Source organism: Mustela nivalis, assembly GCF_964662115.1.
Source record: "Mustela nivalis genome assembly, chromosome: 16".
Lineage (NCBI taxonomy): Eukaryota > Metazoa > Chordata > Mammalia > Carnivora > Mustelidae > Mustela > Mustela nivalis.
This window is the reverse complement of record NC_139035.1, coordinates 45,739,875-45,762,415: the sequence shown is the minus strand read 5'-3', so window position 1 is coordinate 45,762,415 and position 22,541 is coordinate 45,739,875. Positions and strand designations below refer to the sequence as shown.

At 35.8% G+C, this 22,541-nt stretch overlaps 1 protein-coding gene across 1 annotated transcript in view; it reads left to right on the top strand.

Moving 5' to 3' along the window:
- The first annotated feature begins 1,491 nt into the window (after positions 1-1,491).
- CFH (complement factor H) overlaps positions 1,492-22,541 on the top strand; it is a 50,749-nt gene continuing 29,699 nt past the window's right edge. Inside the window, exon 1 of the mRNA XM_082702155.1 lies at positions 1,492-1,669. Coding sequence (XP_082558281.1) covers positions 1,588-1,669 — 82 coding nt within the window. The 5' untranslated portion in view covers positions 1,492-1,587. The remainder of the gene's footprint in view (positions 1,670-22,541) is intronic.

Below are 22,541 nucleotides of genomic sequence, written 5' to 3'. Positions count from 1 at the left end.
AGTCAGGTTTTGAAAGAATAGAATTATTGAGAGTACATCTTTAGATCACAACAAAATTAAACAAGAACACTTACATAATGAACCCAGTGCTAATCACAGGTGCTCTCCTTCATACTCATCACCCTTTAAACCATCCACCTGCCCACCACCTCTCTAGCCACCCTCAGTTTATTCTCTACAGTTACAAGTCTGTTTTATGGTTTTCCTCACTCTTTTCTCCACCTATGTTCATCTGTTACATTTTTAAAATTCTTCATATAAGTGAAATCATACAGTATTGTCCTTATAAGAAAACAACTTAAAAGATAACTAGAAAATCTCCAGTTCCCAGAAACTGACACTTCCTCAGAAATTTTATTTTCTTATTTTTTATTTTTTATTTTAAAAATTAAAGTGAGACTTGTAAATATTGCTGTGTGAATTCACTAAGCCTAGAGAAGAGATAAGGAAATGGACTCTCACATATCCAGTTGTCTGATTTATGATGAAAGTCAGAATAAAGCAGTGTCCTAGGAAAGAGATGATATTTTCAGTAAACAGTGCCAGAAGAATTGGATCGCCATATTTTAAAAATGTATCTGTCGCCCTTCATTATACCATACATAGAAGTCAAATGCAGTCTTAAATGTGAGAGATAAAAAAATGCTTTTAGAGGAAAGTGTCATTGTACCTTAGGATTAGGCAAAGAATCCTTAAATAGCTCACAAAATAAGCTAACCCAGTAGGAAAAAAAATTGAAAATTTGTTCTTTTTTAAAATTTTAAAAATATCGTTTCTTCTTAACCTCCAAACATTCTCTTTTCTTTTTTCATTGCAAATGTATATCCTGTGACCTTTACAAGGAAATGTTCTCCTATAGCTAGAACAATGAACATGCAAGGGGTCTTAATGACCCAGAATTGTTTTCTCTTAGACATACCAGTGAACTCAGCATGACTTTGTGATTTGAACCCTCTGAAAAACTTCCAGTTCAAAAGCAGGCTACCTTTGTCAGTTGGACTTTTTATGAATATATTTGGAAAAATGAATCAAGCATAATTCATACAGAGCTGTCTTTATCTCCACCATCTCAATATTCATCAACCCACTTGTTTATATGCTCCTTATGCATATTCTGTTTCAATAAAAGGTTTAAAAACTCAGTGTTCAAATTTCTTGATTTTTGAATTATTAAATGCAGTTATGACCAAGGAGAGTGATCCTGTTGCTTCACACACATATTTAAGAAACCCTAAAAGGAATAATTTCCTGGATTGTGGGAAAAGCAGGCCAGCACTACATTCTAGGCAAAGTTTGCTCACACTGGTCTGGGTCTTATTTTGAAAACATTGACTCACTCCAGTTCTAGAAATGATTTTTTTCAATATTGGGGAATGCAGGGAGAATCAGATTCAAACTCTGACACTGCTGGGGTTTGGGGTTAACTTTTTCGTCTACCTTGCAAAATTTCTGAGGGGTGGAGCATCTGCTACTCCCTTTAATTCCCGAGTTGTGTTTCAATTTCCTTTTGAGCAAGTGCTTTCCTGTGCTAATCACATTTCGTAGAGGAAGAGAACTTGACATCGTGTGAACACTGTCAGCTATCAAATGTTCCCCTCAAAGATCCTCAGAATGAGATTTCCAGGGGAGATCATTTGGCTTATATTGTGGGCTGTTCGTGTTTCAGAAGGTAAGAGTAAGAAAAGGGAGACTTTTTCCTACATTATAAAACACTTGCTAATATGCTTTTCACGGTGGTAATAGGAATTCGGTCTAGAAAATGTGATTTAATTACTGTTCTCTAGCTTCATGTGTGTGTGAGTGGCTTTTGACATTACTAAGTTTAAAAAATTGTAAGTAGCTTATTTAAATGATATGATTATCATAATTTTATTTAATGTAAAAACTCAAAAATTGTTTTTTTTTAAGATTGTATTTATTCATTTGCGAGAGAGAAACAGAGAGAGAGAGGACAAGGAGGGGAAGTGGCAGAGGGGAAGGGAGAAGCAGACTCTTTGGTGAACTGGAACTCCCCCTTACCCCACATACATAGGCTGGGGCACCATCCCAGGACCAGGAGATCATGACCTAAGCCAAAGGCAGACACTTAACCATCTCAAGCACCCTAGTACCCCTCAAAAAATGTTTTAATAAACATTTTGAAAACTAATTATCATAATAATTTCCCTTGAAATTATCATAATTTTTTCTGCTTCAAATTTTCACCAAAATGTTTTGGGTGAAGGTATTATGAAGCATATGAACATACATAGAATGAGAACAGAAATTAGACAATAGAAACTGTGAAATCATGTGATGATGGAATTTATTTTGGAGATTGTTGTTAACTCTCTCTAAAGAAAAATCCATGTATCATTTACAATTGATATTGCCACAGCCTTAGAAGTCTTGCAGTGAAGCAAGCAATACTTGTATCATTAGAATGAAAATAACACATAAATTTGAAAAAGTTGAACATGCAATGTTTGTAACACTGAGTTATTCAAAAGGGTTTCTTCCTGTGGTGTATTTGAGATATATTCTAGAAGATCAGTCTATAGGAGAAGTGAATATGAATGTAGAAGTTTTTTTTTTTTTTCTGGTATCAGTAAGATAATTACCAGATTTATAATTAAATTTAATTCTAACCTCCTTCTCAATAGATTAAAAAGTTTCTTTGGAAGAAATTTGGTTTCTAATTCATAATAGGTAACTAAGTTATGTGATAATATTTGGCTGACATTTTTAAACCAAATTAGTTACCTATCATTCATCAATTTCCAAAACTTTTCACTAAGTCAACAAGTTTTGATTGAACCCTTACTTCATGTCAGCCTCTAAGAATTGAGAAATATTAGCAAATAACATAAAATCTCTCTCCCTGAGCATCTTTCAATCTAGAAAATAAAGGTAGATATCGCTTTAATTATATCTTTTAATCATTTTTGTAAGGCTTATTCAAATGTGTTTAATTTTTTTCAAGGGTAGAGCCTTTTTTCAGTTTTGCATTCTAATATACTACTGCTTGACTTTTACCTTGGAAATCTTAAAAAATCTAGTCACCTCTTCAACTAGGTATTCCATCGTTCCTCTGCACACGTAAATATTACAGTTAGTACTCAAAAGTAAAATATTGTATTGGCAAAGACTTCCAGGACACTGTTAATGTTACCAATCATACCAAATATCTTTTTTTTTTTTAAAGATTTTATTTATTTATTTGAAAGAGAGCGCACAGGCAGGGGGACCAACAGACAGAGGGAGAGGGAGAAGCAGACTCCCTATTAAGTAGGAGCCCAATGTGGGGCTCAGTCCCAGGACCTTGGGATCATGACCTGAGCCAAGGGGAGATGCTTACTTAACCAACTGAGCCACCCAGGGACTCATAAACACCTTTTTATTTACCCAAGTTTTTTTTGTATTTTGTTTTGTTTTGTCTTTTCTTTAACAGGAATACTTTCAGTGTCTCAACATTTACATATTGTTTGCTGAGGCTTTATGTAGATATCATTTGTCACATAAAGAAGATTTGTTTTATTTGTAGTTCATATTTAAAACTCAAGAATTGAAGCCAAGTTTAATTAAATGGTTTAAGAGTTTACAAAGTGCAATTGGAATTAAATTTGATGCTGTGAAATATGTAATAAAAATTAAATCATAGCGATTTAAACTCCTTACTTACATAATTGATTCTAGCTGACTCATTTTATCTATATTTTATCTTTCATCAAAATGTGTTTAATTGTCATATAGGTTTCTTCTAGTTGAATACTGGCCTGAATACTACCACAATCGGCTTTATTCAAAGGAGCTTGGCATTTTAGCTTTCATAAATGGCCTCTGGTCTGTTTAAAACTGAACATTCCTCAAAAAATGCTACTCACCAGGAAAGAGGAATAACAGACAATAGCAAGAATTTTTTGGCGCAAGTTTCTTAGAGACCAACTAGTACCTTTTTAATGTGATAGACTCTCTGCATTCCCATTGCCATTTGTATAATTGCTTCCTTATAAAACATCATGTTTGCAGGAGTCCCCACAGGCTGCTAAGAATCTGGTCAGATTTACAGGACAGAGTTGAGAATAATAGCCTCTTAAACATAACACATACTCTTTGAAATTAGCCACAGCCCAGGACTATCAGGCTCATAAATGTGAATAAATGAAAACCTGTTGAAACATGTTCAAGTATACACAGGCTATTTTGTGTGGAGAGATATATGTGTTATCTAATTCTGGAAGTTTAAAGGGCAAAAAACTTCTTTAATTAAGGACTTAAAATATAGATCAAAGCTAGATGATTCTCTTCAATCAGAAGAAGAGGAAAAGGAACTTTATATATGGTTTCAAATTTGAGTTAACCCTAAAAAGGAAAAAATAATTGACCTTTTAAGTCATAAGAATTAATTCTAAACTATCTTCTTTTATGAGGTTATATGTGAATGTGATACATGGTTATCCCATTCCCAGACAACTTGAGGTAGAGGTTTCTAATAAAAAAATCTATGTCTCAATTCCAATATCTTAATAAATTTTCTCCTTCTCCCTTCACCAGAACTCCCCATTTTCAGAGATAGTTGTGTGGTGCTTACCTTTATGATGTGATTTAAAGTTGTGCATTGACCCAACTGCCTTCAATATTCTGTCTTCTTCAAAAATATGAGATCACCAGATTGAACAAACCTGAAGTTTATGTGGAATGACAAATACTCTGAACAAATACTTTAGAAGAATGAAAGCTAGTGTTACTCACTGCAATTCATTGTGAATTATCCTAAATGGATAACTTTTCTGGAGCATTTTAGTGAGGAAAGGTAGAAAGGGAAGATGAGGGTGAAGAACTGGACTAAGCAAGTCTGGCACGTGGGGTATTCCTGAGGAGGGCAGATCCAAGCAGGAGAGCCCCATGAGAAGGGTCAGAGCAGATGCCCCAGAATGTCATGAGAGGGGGAGGTCAGCTGAAGCCAACCTTGTTTATTTTAAGGGTACCATGTCCAGAGAACGCACATTCTACTCTTCTGCCTGCATGTAATGTTCAACTACAACTGAATTATTGAGTATCGCTGAAATTATTCTTAGCCAGAAGTAAGTTCCCAAATGACAACAAATTAGTAAAAGTCTTCATTTTCGACCTTTGGTTGCTAGGGCTTGAGCCAAAGTCTAAATCGATCCACTTTTCTTTGCTCAGTCCCTGATTGTAGGACAGCCTTTGCACTTTTCCTTCTTCCCAGCAATGCCTCCCCATCCTCACCCCACACACCATCCCCCACCTGCCCAGGCCTGTGAGATTCTTGCCAACTGATCTCTCCTGTGCTCACTTTACCCATTTAACATCTTTAACTATTTTCAGAATATGGCGCGTAAAAGAGACATGAAGTAATTGGGGGTGAGAGGAAGTGTTAAAATTCACTTGAAAATTTTAAGGAAACATTATAAAAATGGCTCAGAGAAATTAATGTAGTAGAACAAAAAAAATCACAAAAATAACAGAAGGAAAGGGGTAAAAATATTTCTTAGAAAACTCCTATTTGCTTTGACATTTTCACTCAGCGCAACAAGTTTCTCAAACCTTTTTGACCAAAAATTTAATAGACAGAAAAGTGGTTACTGAAATGTTCACTTCACAGACTCTCAAAAGTTTTTATTTTTTGAACTTAACTAAAATCATCCCTGACTTCAGAATTATAAATTAAAATTTAGGACATGTGGACAAGATATACAATGGAATTACAGATATCAGAGTTTCTTGAATTCATGCAGTAGAGCTTTAAGATCACTAAACATTTGTTCCCAAATCTTATCTATTACATTTGCTACCATCCTCTGCTCTTTCCTGACGTTGTCTACAATCTGCAGATGTAATGGAAAGGCTCCATGAGAATTCTCGAGTCTTCCACTCATTTTCTTGTTTCATTTTTTTATTCATCCAGTGATCATTTTTTGAGTGACTGTTAAGTGCCAGGCCCCATGACCAGCATTTTCCAAAAGACCACTTTTTGTAAGGAAAACAAAAAGAATGATTGTTGTATTTTATTAATATACTGTATTTTATCATATAAGGTATTGTGATGGAGATAAGCAAAAGGAAGACTATAGGATCACTTAGAGGAGGCAAGAAACCCAAATAGCAATGAGAGGATGGAGTGGGATAGGGTTGAGGAGTTGATTTGTGAGAGCCTGAATGGAGAGGTAAATCACGATGGCATCTTGGGTAGGCTTTGCAGGTTGAATAGGAGTTAACCAGATAAGGATGATAGGAAGGAGGACATTTAAGACTGAAGAAACATCAAGGTGTACAAAAGTCTAACAGTAGATCTGCAAAAATGGAGGACCAGCCCCCACATTTCTAAATCCTCCATCAATGGCATTTCCACAAGGGCTGCAGGTGTAACTGGGTATAGTGTGATTTGTTTTTCTTCTTTTTCTTTTTCAATACTTATTCTTCAAGATTGTCATGAGAATTATTCAGATGCCAAATCATTCCTGCTAGAGTTTTCAAAGGTCCTCAGTTAGTGTCACCCTCTGACCCAGAGCCATTTTACAACATCCAGTCAGTATAGACTGTTTTAGGAAGATACCATTTTGGCTTGAACAATAATTGACATTAGATTTTCGTGATCCAAGCACTACACATCCCACGAAACTTGATTTCAGTGATGTAGTCAAGCTGTGCCCTGAGTGTAGCTTGTTTCAGCCCTCATTATCACATATTTGTTTTCTGCCTGATTTCTTTTAGCTATTATCTGTTCTCCCATTTGCTTTTCATAACCCTGGAATTATCTTCATGGTATTTACACTGTTAAAATTTCAAGAAGAAATTGTATAATCATACTTCCAAATTTTAAAAATATTTTATTTCTTCAAATGCTTTAATAATGCAATAATTAATAATCTCTCTTTTTCTAGAGTTAATTTTTTGAACTTCATTTGTGGACACCTGAGTGGCTCAGTCAGTTGAGAAACTACCTCTTGATTTCAGTTCAGGACATGATCTCAGGGTCAGGGGATCGAGCCCTGAATAGTGCTCTGCAGTCAGTACAGAGGGGCTGAGATGCTCTGCTCCCTCTGCCCCTCCCCCAACGCCTCACCTCTGCTCATATGTGCAAACAAGTGTGCTCCCCACCCAAAATAAATAAATAAATAAATTCAAATTAAAATAAAACATAAAACCTTCATTACAATTGATGTTTTCTTTTTTTATGGATATATATATTATTGGCCAAATACCTTTAATTATTCTCATATTATTTACAAAATACTTTGAATATGTTTTCTTTTTTTTTTTTTTAAGATTTTATTTATTTATTTGCCAGAGACAGAGGGAGAGAGAGTGAGCACAGGCAGACAAAGAGGCAGGCAGAGTCAGAGGGAGAAGCAGGCTCCCTGCCGAGCAAGGAGCCCGATGTGGGACTCGATCCCAGTACCCTGGGATCATGACCTGAGCCGAAGGCAGCTGCTTAACCAACTGAGCCACCCAGGAGTCCCATGAATATGTTTTCTTTTGGTGAGTGCTGTGAAGTGTGTAAACCTGGTGATTCACAGACCTGTACCCCTGGGGATAAAAATGTATGTTTATAAAAAATAAAAAATTAATAAAAAAAAATTTAAAAAAAAAATTTAATTGAAAGTTAAAAAAAATAAAAAATAAAAAGCTAATTGGATCATATATATATGCACAATAACCAATATGCTTATATACCAATAAGAAGTTGGGGAAAAATTTTAATATAAAATATCTACTTTTGCTATTTCCATTTTGCCCATTTGCTTTATTTTTTTCTAATTTGGTTTTTAGTTTTTTTAATAATATATTTTAATATCTACTAAATTTAAACTTAGACTAGCTGAAAGATAGTATCTCCTGTTTTTTGTCCCCCAAATTATTTTAGAAAAACAGAGTATATGTATGAAGAGAACAACTTTAGTCTACCAAAGCAACCTGGTACACATCTCATTAAGGTTTTCTCAAATATATAATTTATCATGATTTATTTCATTTGAGTAAGACTGCTTATCAAATAACAGTTTAAAGATACACTGATTTAAAAACAAGTAATTAGCTCTCTGTTTTATGTTAATAATAGCCCTTTATAATTTGAAATTTGAAATATTAAATTAATGATGATTAGTAAATTATCAAGGATACTTGTTTTTAACTTGAAGCAATCATTTATAACTATGTCCCTCAAATAGAAGCAAAATGAATCCTAGTCTTATCCAATAACCAAAACTATTCACCCTCTTATTTATGGAGAGAATAATTTTAAATTACAAATCAGGCCAAGAGAATAAATAGTTCACCTAGATAATTTTATAATTTTTTTTTACAAATTTAAGTGACGCATAAGTTGAAATATTTGTTGTTTAAACATAAAAAGTACATAAGACAATAGAAAGTTTAGTTCACTCATTAATTTAGAACTTAAGAAGAGAGATATTATATAAAAAAAAATAGTCATCAGCTAAGTCTTCCCTGAAAATGTTTGTATGCCTTTGAAATATGTTTATGTTACCTACTTAAAACTGCCAACTTAATTTAAACAATAGTGGTAGCTGTCAATTCATGCCAATTATTTGACTGCATGGGCTGAAATTACTCTTTTTGTCTAATTAAAAAAATTTTGGAGAATGTAGTTTAAGTAAAGTTTGCTTTTTTTGGTCAATTCAAACAAGTAAAAGTCATGTTTTGTAAGATATGCCTAATTCTTGTTAGAACACAAGATAGGAATCATCGAAATATTTTGTTATGACATGAGCTGATAATGCTCAGCATGTTGAAGATTAGAACCAAAGCAGACAGGAGGTGAATTTGAGGTTAGAGGATCTGAGTATTACTAAGAATCATTCCTTCTATAAAACAGGATGGAGATGGTCATTCTTCTCAGGAAGCTTACATTCTGTTGGCAGGATAGATGAAATCCTTGTAAAAAGATTGTGAATAATAATTATGAATCGTGAACTATGTTGGGAAGGAAGTAAAGTAGGGGCTGAGGGAAAACAACAGAGACGGGGTAGTGGGGTAAAAGCCTTTAGCTGGGCTGGCCTGAAGTGGGTCACTTTGAGGAAATAATATTTGAGCAGAAACTGAAAGATGAGACAAAGGCAACCACCAAAAGTCTCCAGTGCACGTGTTGCAAGAGAGAAAACAACCAAAAGACCTACAGGAAAAAAAATACATTTGAGATGTTGGACAAAGCATGAACAAACCAGGGAGACTTTGGTGCAATGGGTACATGGTAGAGGAGACAAGATGATGTCAGAGAGAATGGAAGAGTGAGACAGGGGGGTTCCCAGGGCAGAGTAAGGAGTTTGGAATGTCTTACACGTTAAAGGGAAAGTCACCAAAGAATTTTAAACACAAGAACGGTGTGACCAATTTTGCAGTAACTCCTGTGTAGCCCTGTGGAGAATGGGAGGATGGAGGCTTGGAGACTGTTCAGCAGGCTGTTTCCCAGTCAAGGTGGCAAATGATAAAAATCAGAACTAAGATTCTGGAGATGGCAGTAGAGGATGGACAAATAGAGTAGGTGATACCATTTTCTTACAGTCAAGAGCTGCCATTTAAAATTCATGGAAATTCTTGAGAATTACTGGAAGTAAAAAGGGTAATCGATAGGAGAACTTTTCCTCTTTAGTAAACATACATAACAGTAAATACCAGGAGAAGGTGGTAGGAAGATGACGTCAAAGAGATATGTCCCTGTCTTTTAGATCTGGTTGCTAAAAGTAGTTAATAAAGTTGAAAAATCAAGAATTATATTGAAATATAACCGAGAGGGAATGCGTTTGGCTCAGGCTAGCTAATGGGCTGACCCTGTGTGTATGTGTTTGTGTATTGATTGCTACTTTGGGGATGGATTATTCCTTTGGTAGATTCTTTACTTTTTAAAAAATAATTGAGAGGAACTTGGGTGGCACAGCCAATTAAGCACTTTGCTCTTGGTTTGGACTCAGGTCATCATCTCAGGGTCCTGAGATCAAGCCCTCTGTGGGGTTCAGAGCTCAGCATAGAGTCAGGTTAACACTCTGTCCTTCTCTTCTTCAGCCCTTCCCCCTTCCCCATCTCTCCTCCTCCCCACGCCATCCACGCTTGTGCTCCTGTGGTCTCTCTAGCAAATAAATAAATCCTTAAAAAATAGTAATAATTTAAGTTGAGTAACTTAATTGATTAAAAACTTTATTACTCTTCCCTTGCATTAATTTAGTAGGATAGGAACTAATTCTATCAAAATGTTAATATACTAGTGAAAACTATTTCTGTACCCACAATATAGAAACACATTTGAAATTTAACTAATTTATTTTTCCAGTAATCTTTATGCCATGAGGTGGATCTGAATTTCTAAACTGAAAAGCACACATATTAGCCTGTAACAAAGCATAAAATTATCCTATGAAAACATGAACACTAAACATAAAACTAACAACTGCCAAAAGAATCTGGCTTTTGGTCGGGGGGTAGAAATGAGGGAAGTTGGGGTTTGTGTTGTTTTATGATAGGGCATCACCACTATTTAGTGGAGAAAAGTATGTTCACTTAAATTCTAAACAATCAAAACTATACTGTGGAATCTTTTCTTAAAAGTTCCCTAATATAAATGTGCTAAAAATTTGCTAAAACTGCAAGGAAAAATGACTATATATGAAATCCAACACCGGTGTTATTTAATACACAAAAGTACGATTTTATATGGAACTTGAATGAAATGTTAAACATTTTCATAATGAATATACTCCATGATGGGATTCAGCTCCGTTGGTTATTTGCCCCTTGCCTTTTAAAAAGAAATTCTAAAAAAAAAAAAAAAAAAAAAAAAATTCTAGAATGGACTGTTAAATGATTGTCATAAAACCAGGTAAAGAAAGGAATTTAGCAATTAAAGTAATAATAAATATGTATAGTGATAACAATCATTGAATATCATTTTTTTATTTAAATTCAATTATCCAATTGTAGTACATCATTAGTTTTCAATGATTCATCAGTCGCATATACCAGCCAAGGATCATCACATCACGTGCCCTCCTTGATGCCCATCCCCCACCCACCTGCCTTCTGTAACCCCCAATTTGTTTCCCAGAGTCAAGAGCCTCTCATGGTTTGTTTCCCTCTCTGACTCTTTCCCATTCAGTTTTCCCTCCCTTCTGCTATGGTCCTCTGCGCTATTTTTTATGTTCAACATATGAATGAAACTATATGATATTTGTCTTTCTCTGATTTACTTATTCACTTTTACTTATTTTCACTTATTTACTTCCTGCAGGTGATACCCTGCAGTTCCATCTATGTCTATGGAAATAGCGAGTATACATCCTTTCTGATGGCTGAGTATTATTCCATGCATATATAAACCACATCTTCTTCATCCATTCATCTGTTGAAGGACATCTCTGCTCCTTCCACAGTTTGGCTATTGTGGACATTGCTGCTATGAACACTGGCATGCAGGTGCCCCTTCTTTTCACTACATCTGTATTTGGGGCATAAATAACCTGTAGTGCAGTTGCTAGGTTGTAGGGAAGTTCTATTTTTAATGTCTTAAAGAACCTCCATACTGTTATCTACAGTGGCTGCATCAGGTTGCGTTCCCACCAACAGTGTAGGAGGGTTCCCCTTTCTCCACACCCTCTCCAACACCGTTGTTGCCTGTATTGTTAATTTTAGTCATTCCAACAGGTGTGAGGTGATATCTCATTGTGGTTTTGAATTTTTCCCTGATGACAAGTGATGCTGATCATTTTTTTAAGTGTCTGGTAGCCATCAGTATGTCTTCTTTGGGAAAATGCCTATTCATGTGTTTTGCCCAATTTTTTTTATTTGACATACAGAGATCACAAGTAGTCAGAGAGGCAGGCAGAGAAAGAGAGAAAGGAGGAAGCAGGCTCCCTGCCGAGCAGGAGCCTGCTTCGAGATTCGATCCCAGGACCCCAAGATCATGACCTGAGCCGAAGGCAGAGGCTTAACCCTCTGAGCCACCCAGGTGCCCCTTCTGCCCATTTCTTGATTGGATTACTTGTTCCTTGGGTGTTGAGTTTGATAAGCTCTTTATATATTTTGGATAGTAACCCTTTATCAGAGATGTTATTTGCAAATAGCTTTTCCCATTCTGAAGGTTGCCTTTTAGTTCTGTTGATTGTTTCCTTCTTTGTGCAGTTTGTTTTATCTGATGAGGTCCCAATATTTCTTTTTTTTTCTTTTGTTTCCCTTGCTTCTGGATATGTGTCTAGGAAGAATTTGCTGCCTGTGTTTCTAGAAACACAGGCAGCAAATTCTTCCTAGGTTTCCTGTCTCACATTTAGGTCTTTCATCCATTTTGAATTTATTTTTGTGTATGGTATAAGAAAGTGGTCCAGGTTCACTCTTTTGCATGTGACTGTCCAGTGTTCCCAATACCATTTCTTGAATAGAATATCTATTTTCCATTGGATATTCTCTTCAGCTTTGTAAAAAATTAGTTGACCTTACAGTTGTGGGTCCATTTCTGGGGTTTTATTTTGTTCCATTGATTGATCTATGTATCTGTTTTTGTACCAGTACTAACCTCTTTGGATGACCCCAGGTTTGTAATACAGCATGGAGTCCAGAATCATGATGTCTCCAGCTTTGCTTTGCTTTTTCAACATTCCTTTGGCTTTACGGGGGGCGGGTCACTCTTTTGTGGTTCCATGTTTTAGGTAGGTTGTTCTACCTCTGAGAAAAATGCTGGTGGTATTTTGATAGGGATTGATTTCAATGTGTAGACTGCTTTGGGTAGTATAGACATAGTAACAGTATTTGTTTCTCCAATCCATGAGCATGGAATGTTTTTCCAATTTTTTGTGTGATCTTCAGGTTCTTTCATCAGTGTTCTATAGTTTTCAGAGTACAGATATTTTACCTCTTTGGTTAGGCTTATTCTCAGGTATCAGATGGGTTTTGGTGCAATTATAAATGGGATCAATTCTTTGATTTCTCTTTCTGCCACTTCAGTATGGGTGTATTGAAATGCAAGAGATTTCTGTATGTTGACTTTGTATCCTACAACTTCGCTGAATCATGTATCATTTCTAGCAATTTTTTAGTGGAGTCTTAAGGGTTTTCCACATGGAGTACCATGTCATCTGCAAATAGTGAAAGTTTTACTTCTTCCTTCCCAATTTGAATGGGAAATTTTATTTCTTTTTGGTGTCTGATTGCTGAAATCTATGACTTCTAGTACTATGTTGAATAACAATAGTGAGAATGGACATCGCTGTCTTGTTCCTGCTAGTAGAGGAAAAGTTCTCAGTTTTTCCCCATTGAGAATTATATTAGCTGTGGGAATTATATTAGCTGTGGGGTTTTTGTATTCAGACTTCATGATGTTGTGATACATTCCCTGTGTCCCTACTTTGTTGAGGGTTTTCATCAAGAATGGATACTATACTTTGTCAGATGCTTATTCTTAGACAAAATGTCAGAACTGAGAATTTCATTCCAAAAGAAAGAACACAGGGGCAGGAAATGCTGCCAGCCCTCTCCCTTGTCCCTGGAAAGGGAAGTTCGTGTCCACTACTGCCGGGGAAGCCCTCACAAAAGAGGGAACAGTCTCCCCTTTTGTGTTCCAGATGTCCCTCAGATCCTGCCTTCACCCTGACTGTGTCTGGGCCATCTGCTTGCCCACCTGTGTTCTATCCCAGGGAGGCCAGCTGAGTTTTAGAACTCAAAACTTTAGCGACCTGGCATGGTGCAGACCAGTGCTGGTCCTCTGCAGGAAGGTCTCACCATGTTGGAACTGATGCAGGTTTATCCCAGAAGGGCAGTCGCACCAAAGTACAAGGCCATGGTAGTCTGGAGCAAAAAGTGTCAAAGCACCAGTGTTCGGGGTAGCTGCCCTCAGCAGATGTCTTGGGAAATGGTGCCTGTCAGTTGTTTTTTCTCCCAGAGAGACAATGAATGGCATCTCTCCTAGATGTGCTTCAAGAGGAGGGAACAGTCTCTCGCAGGACATCCCAGGGGATCCTCAGACTGCATCTTCTGCCCCCAGGCTATCTACCCTTCTTCTCCACAGGAACACTGCAGGGCCTTCACAGCTCATCACTGGTCATACTGCAGACTTCTAAAACTCTAATCTTTGAACACACTGGTTGTAAAATCTCACAAAAATCAGCCCCTCTCATCTTCCCAGTCAGTGTCTTTGGGGATGTGTTTTCCTTGTGCACTCCCCTGTGTGCTCCTCTCTCTCTCTCATTCCCTCTTTCTTTCTCCTGCCTCTCTCCATGACCAGGGCTCCCCTCCACAGTACCTGTGATCCATTTCTCCCCTAAATCCAGTCTCCGCACCTCCTACCTTCCATGATGTGGCCCCTTCTCTCCCTAGTTGTGCAGTTTATCAATATGCAGATCGATTTTGTGGGTGTTCAGAATGATTTGATAGATCTCTAGCTGTGTGTAAGGGATGAGGCACGCCTAGGGTCTTCCTACCACCCTGCCATCTTAGCTCTTCCTGTCGTCATTGTAGTAGCAAGGGTACTTATACCCAAATTAAACAGTAGACAGTATTAAAAATATTAGCAATTATGCTCAGTAGGCATGAGCTTCCTATTAACATCCTGTGATCTCTTTATATGTCAGTTAACTTTTGCAAAATAAGAATCATACTCTAAATGCAGATTCTGTTACTTTAATACATTTATTGTGAGATATAAGATGTAAGAGTGAATAAAATATGAGGTACTTTGTTACAAATATAAGAAATCACCCATGTCAACAAATAGAACTTTCCCAGTATCCCAGAGAGTCCCAGTGGCTATTGTGTCAATAGCCCTACATTTCCTCTAGAAGAAAATATTATCTTAATATTTCTGATAATTACATTTTTGCTCTTCTTTAATAGCTTCACAGCCTATGGATACATCTCTAACATATATGTTGTTCTAAAATTTTATATAGATGAAATATTCCTATAATATCAATGTACCTATGTGTCTTTTTAGCTCATGTGATTACTAACTTATATCTTCGTGTCATTTTATAGCATTGGTGTACTATTCCATTGCACAAGTACATCATAATTTTTTATCCACTCAACTATTGATAGATACTGTAAAGTTGTTTCCATTTTTGACTATTGAAAAATCATATTCTATAAATATCACCACACAAGAAATCTGATTGGCATGTGTGTTAATTTCTTACTGCCATATTCCTAGAAGTAAAACTGCTAAGTAATAACCAATGCATATTTTCAACTTCATTACAAGTTGCTAAACTCTTTCCTTTTGTGATGGTTTCCATTTTCCTTTGGACCAGCAGTTCCTAATGCTCCACATTATTTCCAAATAGTGGAATTTTTAGATTTTCCAAATTTTTGCCAATGTCTTCTTGCTTTGTTCATGGTTTATTGTGGTTTTCATTTTCATTTTCAGATTGAATACTTCTTCATCAGTTTACAGATCACTTGCATTTTCTCTTTGGAGAAATACTTGTTTAGATCCTTCACCATTATCCTTTTTTCCCCCTAGGATTTTTTTTTGTTTGTTCGTTTTTGGTTTTTTGGTTTTTGGTTTTTGGGTTTTTTTTTAAAATTATTAATAGCAAGGTTGTTTCTCCTTGCATGTTTTGTGGAAGTGGCTGGGGAAATGAAATAGTTCTACAGAATGAGGCTAGAGGGTTTTTTGTTTTGTTTTGTTTTGTTTTGTTTTTGACATATTTTTGTTATGGGACTGTTGAGGTTTATTTTGTTTTGTTCTAAAGATTTTATTTTTTTAGTAATCTCTACATACAATGTAGGGCTCAAACTGACAACCCTGATCAAGAGTCACATACTCTATAAACTGAACCAGCCAGACAGCCCAGGACTCGAGGTTTTTGAAATCTCCTGGCAATATCGATATCCTGCCTCCTGAATGATTGCTGCTTCTACCCACTAAGGGGAAAGGCTGAAAATCTGTCCAGAGCCAGACACCTTCCTGCACTACTTGAGGTCACAGTACAGGGCTTTTGTGGACAGGGCTCCCAGATGTATAGCTTAGGAATTCTGCTTTAGTATCATTCTACAAATTTTGATATATGTCATATTTTCATTATTGTTTATTTCAAATTATTTTCTAATATGTATTGGGATTTCTTCTTAATCCATAAGTGATTTAGAAGTGTTGTTTAGCTTCAAAACTTTGAGATTTTTCCAGATATTTTCTGTTAACAATGTCTAGTGTCAAGATGTACACTTAGAAAGACTTTTAATATTTTGAAATTTGTGGAGCCTTGCTTATAGTCTATTTTGGTGAATATTCCAAATTGCACACTTAGAATAAATAGATATCTGAACCTGTTGAAGGTTGCATTCTATCATGATATAAAAGGTCAACTTGGTTAATAATGTTCATATATTTGGGGTGCCTGGATGGCTCTGTTGGTTAAGCATCTCACTCTTGATTTCAGCTCAGATCATGGTATCAGGGTCATAAGATCAAGTTCCACATCAGAGTCCATGCTGAGTGTGCAGCTTGCTTAAGATTCTCTCTCTCTCCCTCTCCCACTTCCCTCCCCACTCCATCTATTCTCTCTCTCTCTCTCTCTTAATAAAATAGTATTCATATATTCTATATCCTTATTTGTCTATCTGCTTGTATATCAAATACTTGGAGAAGTGTATTTAAATCTCAAGCTATGAGAATGGATTTGTTCACTTCTCTTACTCCTTTATATCTTGAAGACATATTATTAGGTTTATGTACAGTGGTGCAAATATATAGCAATCAACTATTCAAAAAAAAGAAAGAGTCTTGATTTGTAGAATTTTCCAACACTCAATGTGTAAATACTCATGATAAGGTCAATTTCAAGTTATCAATGTGACATCACTGAACACTGCATTGGGAAGTGATGTTTTTCAATTATCTCCTATCAATTGGTATGAGCCAACTCCAGAAATCATTCTAAATACTCATACACATTTAGAATTATTTCATCTTTCTGTTTAAGAAGTTCTTTTATTTTTTTTATTTTTTTATTTATTTTCAGCATAACAGTATTCATTATTTTTACACCACACTCAGTGCTCCATGCAATCCATGCCCTCTATAATACCCACCACCTGGCTCCCCCAACCTCGCCCCCCTGCCACTTCAAGCCCCTCAGATTGTTTTTCAGAGTCCATTATTGTGAACTAGCCTTCTTTTATCTAGCAATCTTTCTGCCTTAAATTATTATTTGCCTCCATGTTGCATCACCACTTCCTCATATCAGGGAGGGCTTAAGTGGGTAGGAGAAGAATAAATGAAACAAGATGAGATTGGGAGGGAGACAAACCATAAGTGACTCTTAATCTCACAAAACAAACTGAGGGTTGCTGGGGGGAGGGGGTTTGGGAGAAGGGGGTGGGATTATGGACATTGGGGAGGGTATGTGCTTTGGTGAGTGCTGTGAAGTGTGTAAACCTGGTGATTCACAGACCTGTACCCCTGGGGATAAAAATATATGTTTATAAAAAATAAAAAATTAAAAAATATATTATTTGCCTGATATTAATATATTAACCCTATCTTCTTTGGCTAATACTTTCATAGTGTATTAGTTTTCTTCATTTACTTTCAAGTTGTCATTCCCATTTTTTAAAGATTTATTTATTTATTTGAGAAAGAAAGAGAGAGAGCATGAGCAGGGGAAGGGGCAGAGGAAGCAAATATCCAAGCAGACTCCTGCTGAGCAGGGATCCCAGTAGGGTGCTCAAACCCCAGAGCCATGAGTTTAGGTCCTGAGCTGAATCCAAGAGTCAGACACATAAATAACCACCTAACCCATAAATGGGCTTGGTCCCATTTTATCAAAAGTAATCAGCACATACTTCAGTTTTATTTTGTTTTTGTCCAGTCAGTGCTTATACTTTAATTGCAGTGGAGAATCCATCTAATTTTATTGTAATTACTGATACAGTTAAGTTCTGGTCTAGCATACTGCTATTTATTGTTTTCTGTCATCTCTTTGTTCTTCTATTCCTCCTTTCCTGCCTTTTAAAAATATTAATCAAATATTCTTTACTACCTCACTGTATCATTTCTATTAGTTATATAGCTCTTAATGTTTTACAACAAACATGCTCAAATTATTACAGTCCACTCTTAATCAATACTTTCACTACATTCTAAACTATGTAAGCATTAAAACAGTTTAAGTTTATCTGTTGTCTCTTGACATTTTTATTATTTCTATGTGTTATACTCCTGAACTTTTTGCAACTACTACAGGACATTGTTATCAATTTTAAGTCCATAGAGGTTTTTAAATTCTGTTAAAATATATATAGCACATTTTTTATTATTTTTCAGTACTCATTTTATTAATCCATATATTTATTTTCTTCAGTTCTGCTCATTTAGTATTACCTTTTTTTGTTTATTTATGGAATCATATTCCTTCAGCCTAGTGAGCTTTAGTGGGGTTTTTTATGGTGTCTGTCTTCTATTGTTGAATTCTCTCTGCTTTTGGTTTGTTTGAGAATGTGTTTCTATTCTTTTTCATTTTGAAGTATATTTTCCCTAGGTTCAGAGTTCTGTGATCCATTTATTTTTCAACACTTTAGAAATGGCAGCACATTGACTTCATGCTTCAGTTGTTATTGTCACAAACATACTGTTATTTTTATTGTTCTCCTAGAAGAACTGTGTGTTCCTTTCTTAGCCTGCTTTTAAGATTTTGCCTTCATCTTTGGAGTTCAGCAAAGCCTCGGTCTATCTTTTCTTTGTATTTATGCTTCTGGGGTTTTTTTTTTTTTCCCTTAGCTTTTGAACCTGAGAGTTGATCTTTTCTTCAGCAATTTTTGAAATCTTTGAGGTATTCTTTCTTCAAATATTTGTCTTTTCTCCAGCGTTGGAATTTTAATTAGACATATATATCACTTGACTCTGCCTCATATATTGCTTATACTCTTTTGTTATTGGTATTTTCTACACTTTTATCTTTCTGCATTCATTTTGGATATTTCTACATCATGTCTACTTTTGGGTTCTGTTAAATCCAAATTGGAAGAGGAGGTGAATCATGAGAGACTATGGACTCTGAAAAACAATCTGAGGGGATTGAAGTGGCGGGGGGGGGTGGGAGGTTGGGGTACCAGGTGGTGGATATTATAGAGGGCACGGATTGCATGGAGCACTGGGTGTGGTGAAAAAATAATGAATACTGTTATGCTGAAAATAAAAAAATCCAAATGGTTCTTAAGGGCCTCTAATGCATGCTTACTTCAGATACTCATTTTGTATTTGTAGTATAACACATGATTATTTTTAAAGCATCAATTTTCTTTTGAATGTCTTTATCTTTTTTCTCATTTTATCTATTATTTTCCTGTATTTCTAAAGGACACTTAAGCAGCTAATAATTTGACACTAATTTTAACACTGGATTTGAGTGTCTGCTTCTATGAGCCATTCATTTTGCTTCTTTTTAAATCACATTATTTTTGCTTTTTTATGTGTCTTTTTAATTTTTTATCTAAAACCATACATTTCACATGAAATAAATGTAATGATAATGTTTATTTTATTAACCACCCATTGACAAGTTTTTTTCTCTTTCTTCATCTAACCAAGAAGTGAACTCAGATAGGTCTGAGTTGAACTTCTATTTTGAGTTGGTCCACTTCTGGTTTCAAAAGTCTCAAGATAGAGACCTACTTGGTTTTTTATCAAGAACCTGGTTGGCCTCTCCATTCCAGAACACTCTGAGAGATTCATTCTGCTTTCCTGATCTTTTGACCTCCCGCCAAGTCTCACTCTGAGTGACTTTCAAAGATAGCAACTGTCTTGATGGTGATACAGTTTCATATTTGAAATAAGATCCTTCTGTTATTAAGACTTTTTCTAAGAGACTATAGAAACTTCCACTCCACTCCTAAGAAACTACTTAGGTTTCAGGAAAGCACCCTTAATCTGCAGGGTTTCAGAATTTTTCATGTTAGACATTCCTCCAAAATTTGTCTAGTTCTTTTCGTCATCACAGTTGCACATTCAGGCAAAGCCTGATCTTCAATCCATATCCAGAGTTGGCAAACACTATCAGGTAATTAATGGTTAAAAACAATATGTTTGCATAAAAAAGGCCCTTTTCACTTAGTTTTAGTTCATTTAATCCTTTTTTTCCAACAATACCCAGTTCCTTTCAACATGCAAGCACACACACTAATTTCCAATTTGCATTAAGAATGATATTCTGTTCCATACTATTCCATCATATCTGGAATGTTCCCATTCAAGTTTGTATCATCTTGCCATGTTTTATTTTTCTAAGTATAATTTATCTAATGTAATGCATATAATATATCTCTTTAATTACTAATTTAATAACAAACTTCCCTAGTAGAGTGGAAATACTTGAGAACAAGTACCTTGTGTCTTTTAAAATTTATTGGTTTTCCGTCAGAACTTAGAATGTTTTTTGAAGAATACATGCAAATGCCCAATTGGTACTCAAAATCACTAATCGTCAGACATATTCAAATGAAAACCAAAATGAACTATCACCTGTTAAAATGGCTTTTATCAAAAAGACAAGAGATAAAGAGTGTTGGTGGCAATATGGAGTAAAAGGCATATTTGTATAATTGGATGGGAATGTAATTTGTTATATGCATATGGAAAGCAGTTTAGAAGCTCTCAGAAAGTTTATATAATTACTGTAAGATGCAGCAATCCCATTTCTGGTATATATCTGAAGGAAACGAAATCAGTATCTTGAAGAAATATCTGCACCCTCGTATTCATTATTGCTTTATTCACAATAGCCAATATATGGAAACGACACTTTTTCTGTCCATTGATATGTGAATGGATAAGGAAGATGGGATACACACACACACACACAATGGAATATTATTCAACCATGAGAAAAAAGAAAATCTTGATATTTATAACAACATGATTGAACCTAGGGGACATCATGTTAGACATGATAAGCCATAGACAGACAAATACTTCATGATTTAACTTGTATATAAAATTTAAAAAAAAGAGTTGGTTGAGAAGAATGGCATGGCTCTGATTTCTGCTGAGAATAGAAAAGAAAGGAAAAGAAGATGCAGATGATCTGAGCAATAAAATCAGTACTATCATCTCCCAACCAAGATGCTCATTTAATCAATCAGGGCTAGGATATACATACTCAAGGAGAATTCATTAAGTAGGTCTGTACTGTCTTATTCCTCAAGATTCTTCCTACAGGGGCACCTGGGTGGCTCAGTGGGTTAAAGCCTCTGCCTTCAGATCAGGACGTGATCCTAGGGTCCTGGGATTGAGACGCACATTGTGCTCTCTGCTCAATGGGAAGCCTGCTTCCTCCTCTCTCTCTCTGCTGCTTGTGATCTCTGTCTGTCAAATAAATAAAATCTTAAAAAAATTTCAATAAAAGAGTCCTTCTACAAGTTTATATATCGTGTCACCCACAAGATATAATTTTAACTTCATTTACAATAACTTCAACACATATCCCTGTCATCTGAATTTTGCAACTTTTCTTGTCCTAGAAATCCTGTTGCCATGAGTGAAATTATACTAATAAGAAGATATAATTCACCAATGAAACAATTCTTTTTTAATTTTTAATTTATTTTTATATTTACATGAAATTCATGTATATATTTTTTTTAGTACATCATAAGGTTTTTTTTATTAACATATAATATATTATTTGCCCCAGGGGTACAGGTCTGTAAATTATCAGGCTTACATTTCACAGCACTCACCATAGCAAAAACCCTCCCCAGTGTCTATAACCCAGCTACCGTATCCCAACCCCCCACCTCCCAGCAGCCCTCAGTTTGTTTTGAGAGAATACGTTTTTTTATTTAAACTTTATTATTTCAATGTTTCAAGATTCACTGTTTATGCACCACACACAGTGCTCCATGCAATACATGCCCTCCATAATACTCACCACCTGGTTCACCCAACCTCCCAAACCCCACGCCTCCAAAACCCTCAGTTTGTTTCTCAGAGTCCACAGTCTCTCATGGATTATATCCCCCTCCAATTTCTCCTAACGCCCTTCTCCTCTCTTACTCCCAATGTCCTCCATGTTTTCCTTGTGCTCCACAAGTAAGTAAGACCATATGATAATTGACTCTCTCTACTTGACTTATTTCATCAGCATAATCTCCTCCATTCCCAGCCATCTTGATACAAAAGTTGGGTATTCATCTTTTCTGACGGAGGCATAACATTCCAATGCATGTATGGACCATATCTTCTTTATCCATTCATCTGTGGAAGGGCATCTTGGCTCTTTCCATAGTTTGGCAACTGTGGCCATTGCTGCTATGAACATTGGGGTACAGATAGCCCTTCTTTTCACTACATCTCTATCTTTGGGGTAAATACCCAGTAGACAACAAGTGTTAGAATGTAGAGAAACGGGAACCATTTTACACTGTTGATGGGAATGCAAATTGGTGCAGCCACTTTGGAAAACAGCATGGAGATCCCTTAAGAAATGAAACAATTCATTTCTAATTTGATTTTTTTATTAAGGTAAAACATTATTTATACTGTTTTTATTTCTTTTCTTTGTATTGCAAGCAAAGACCTGTGATGCTCCAGAAATAAAACATGG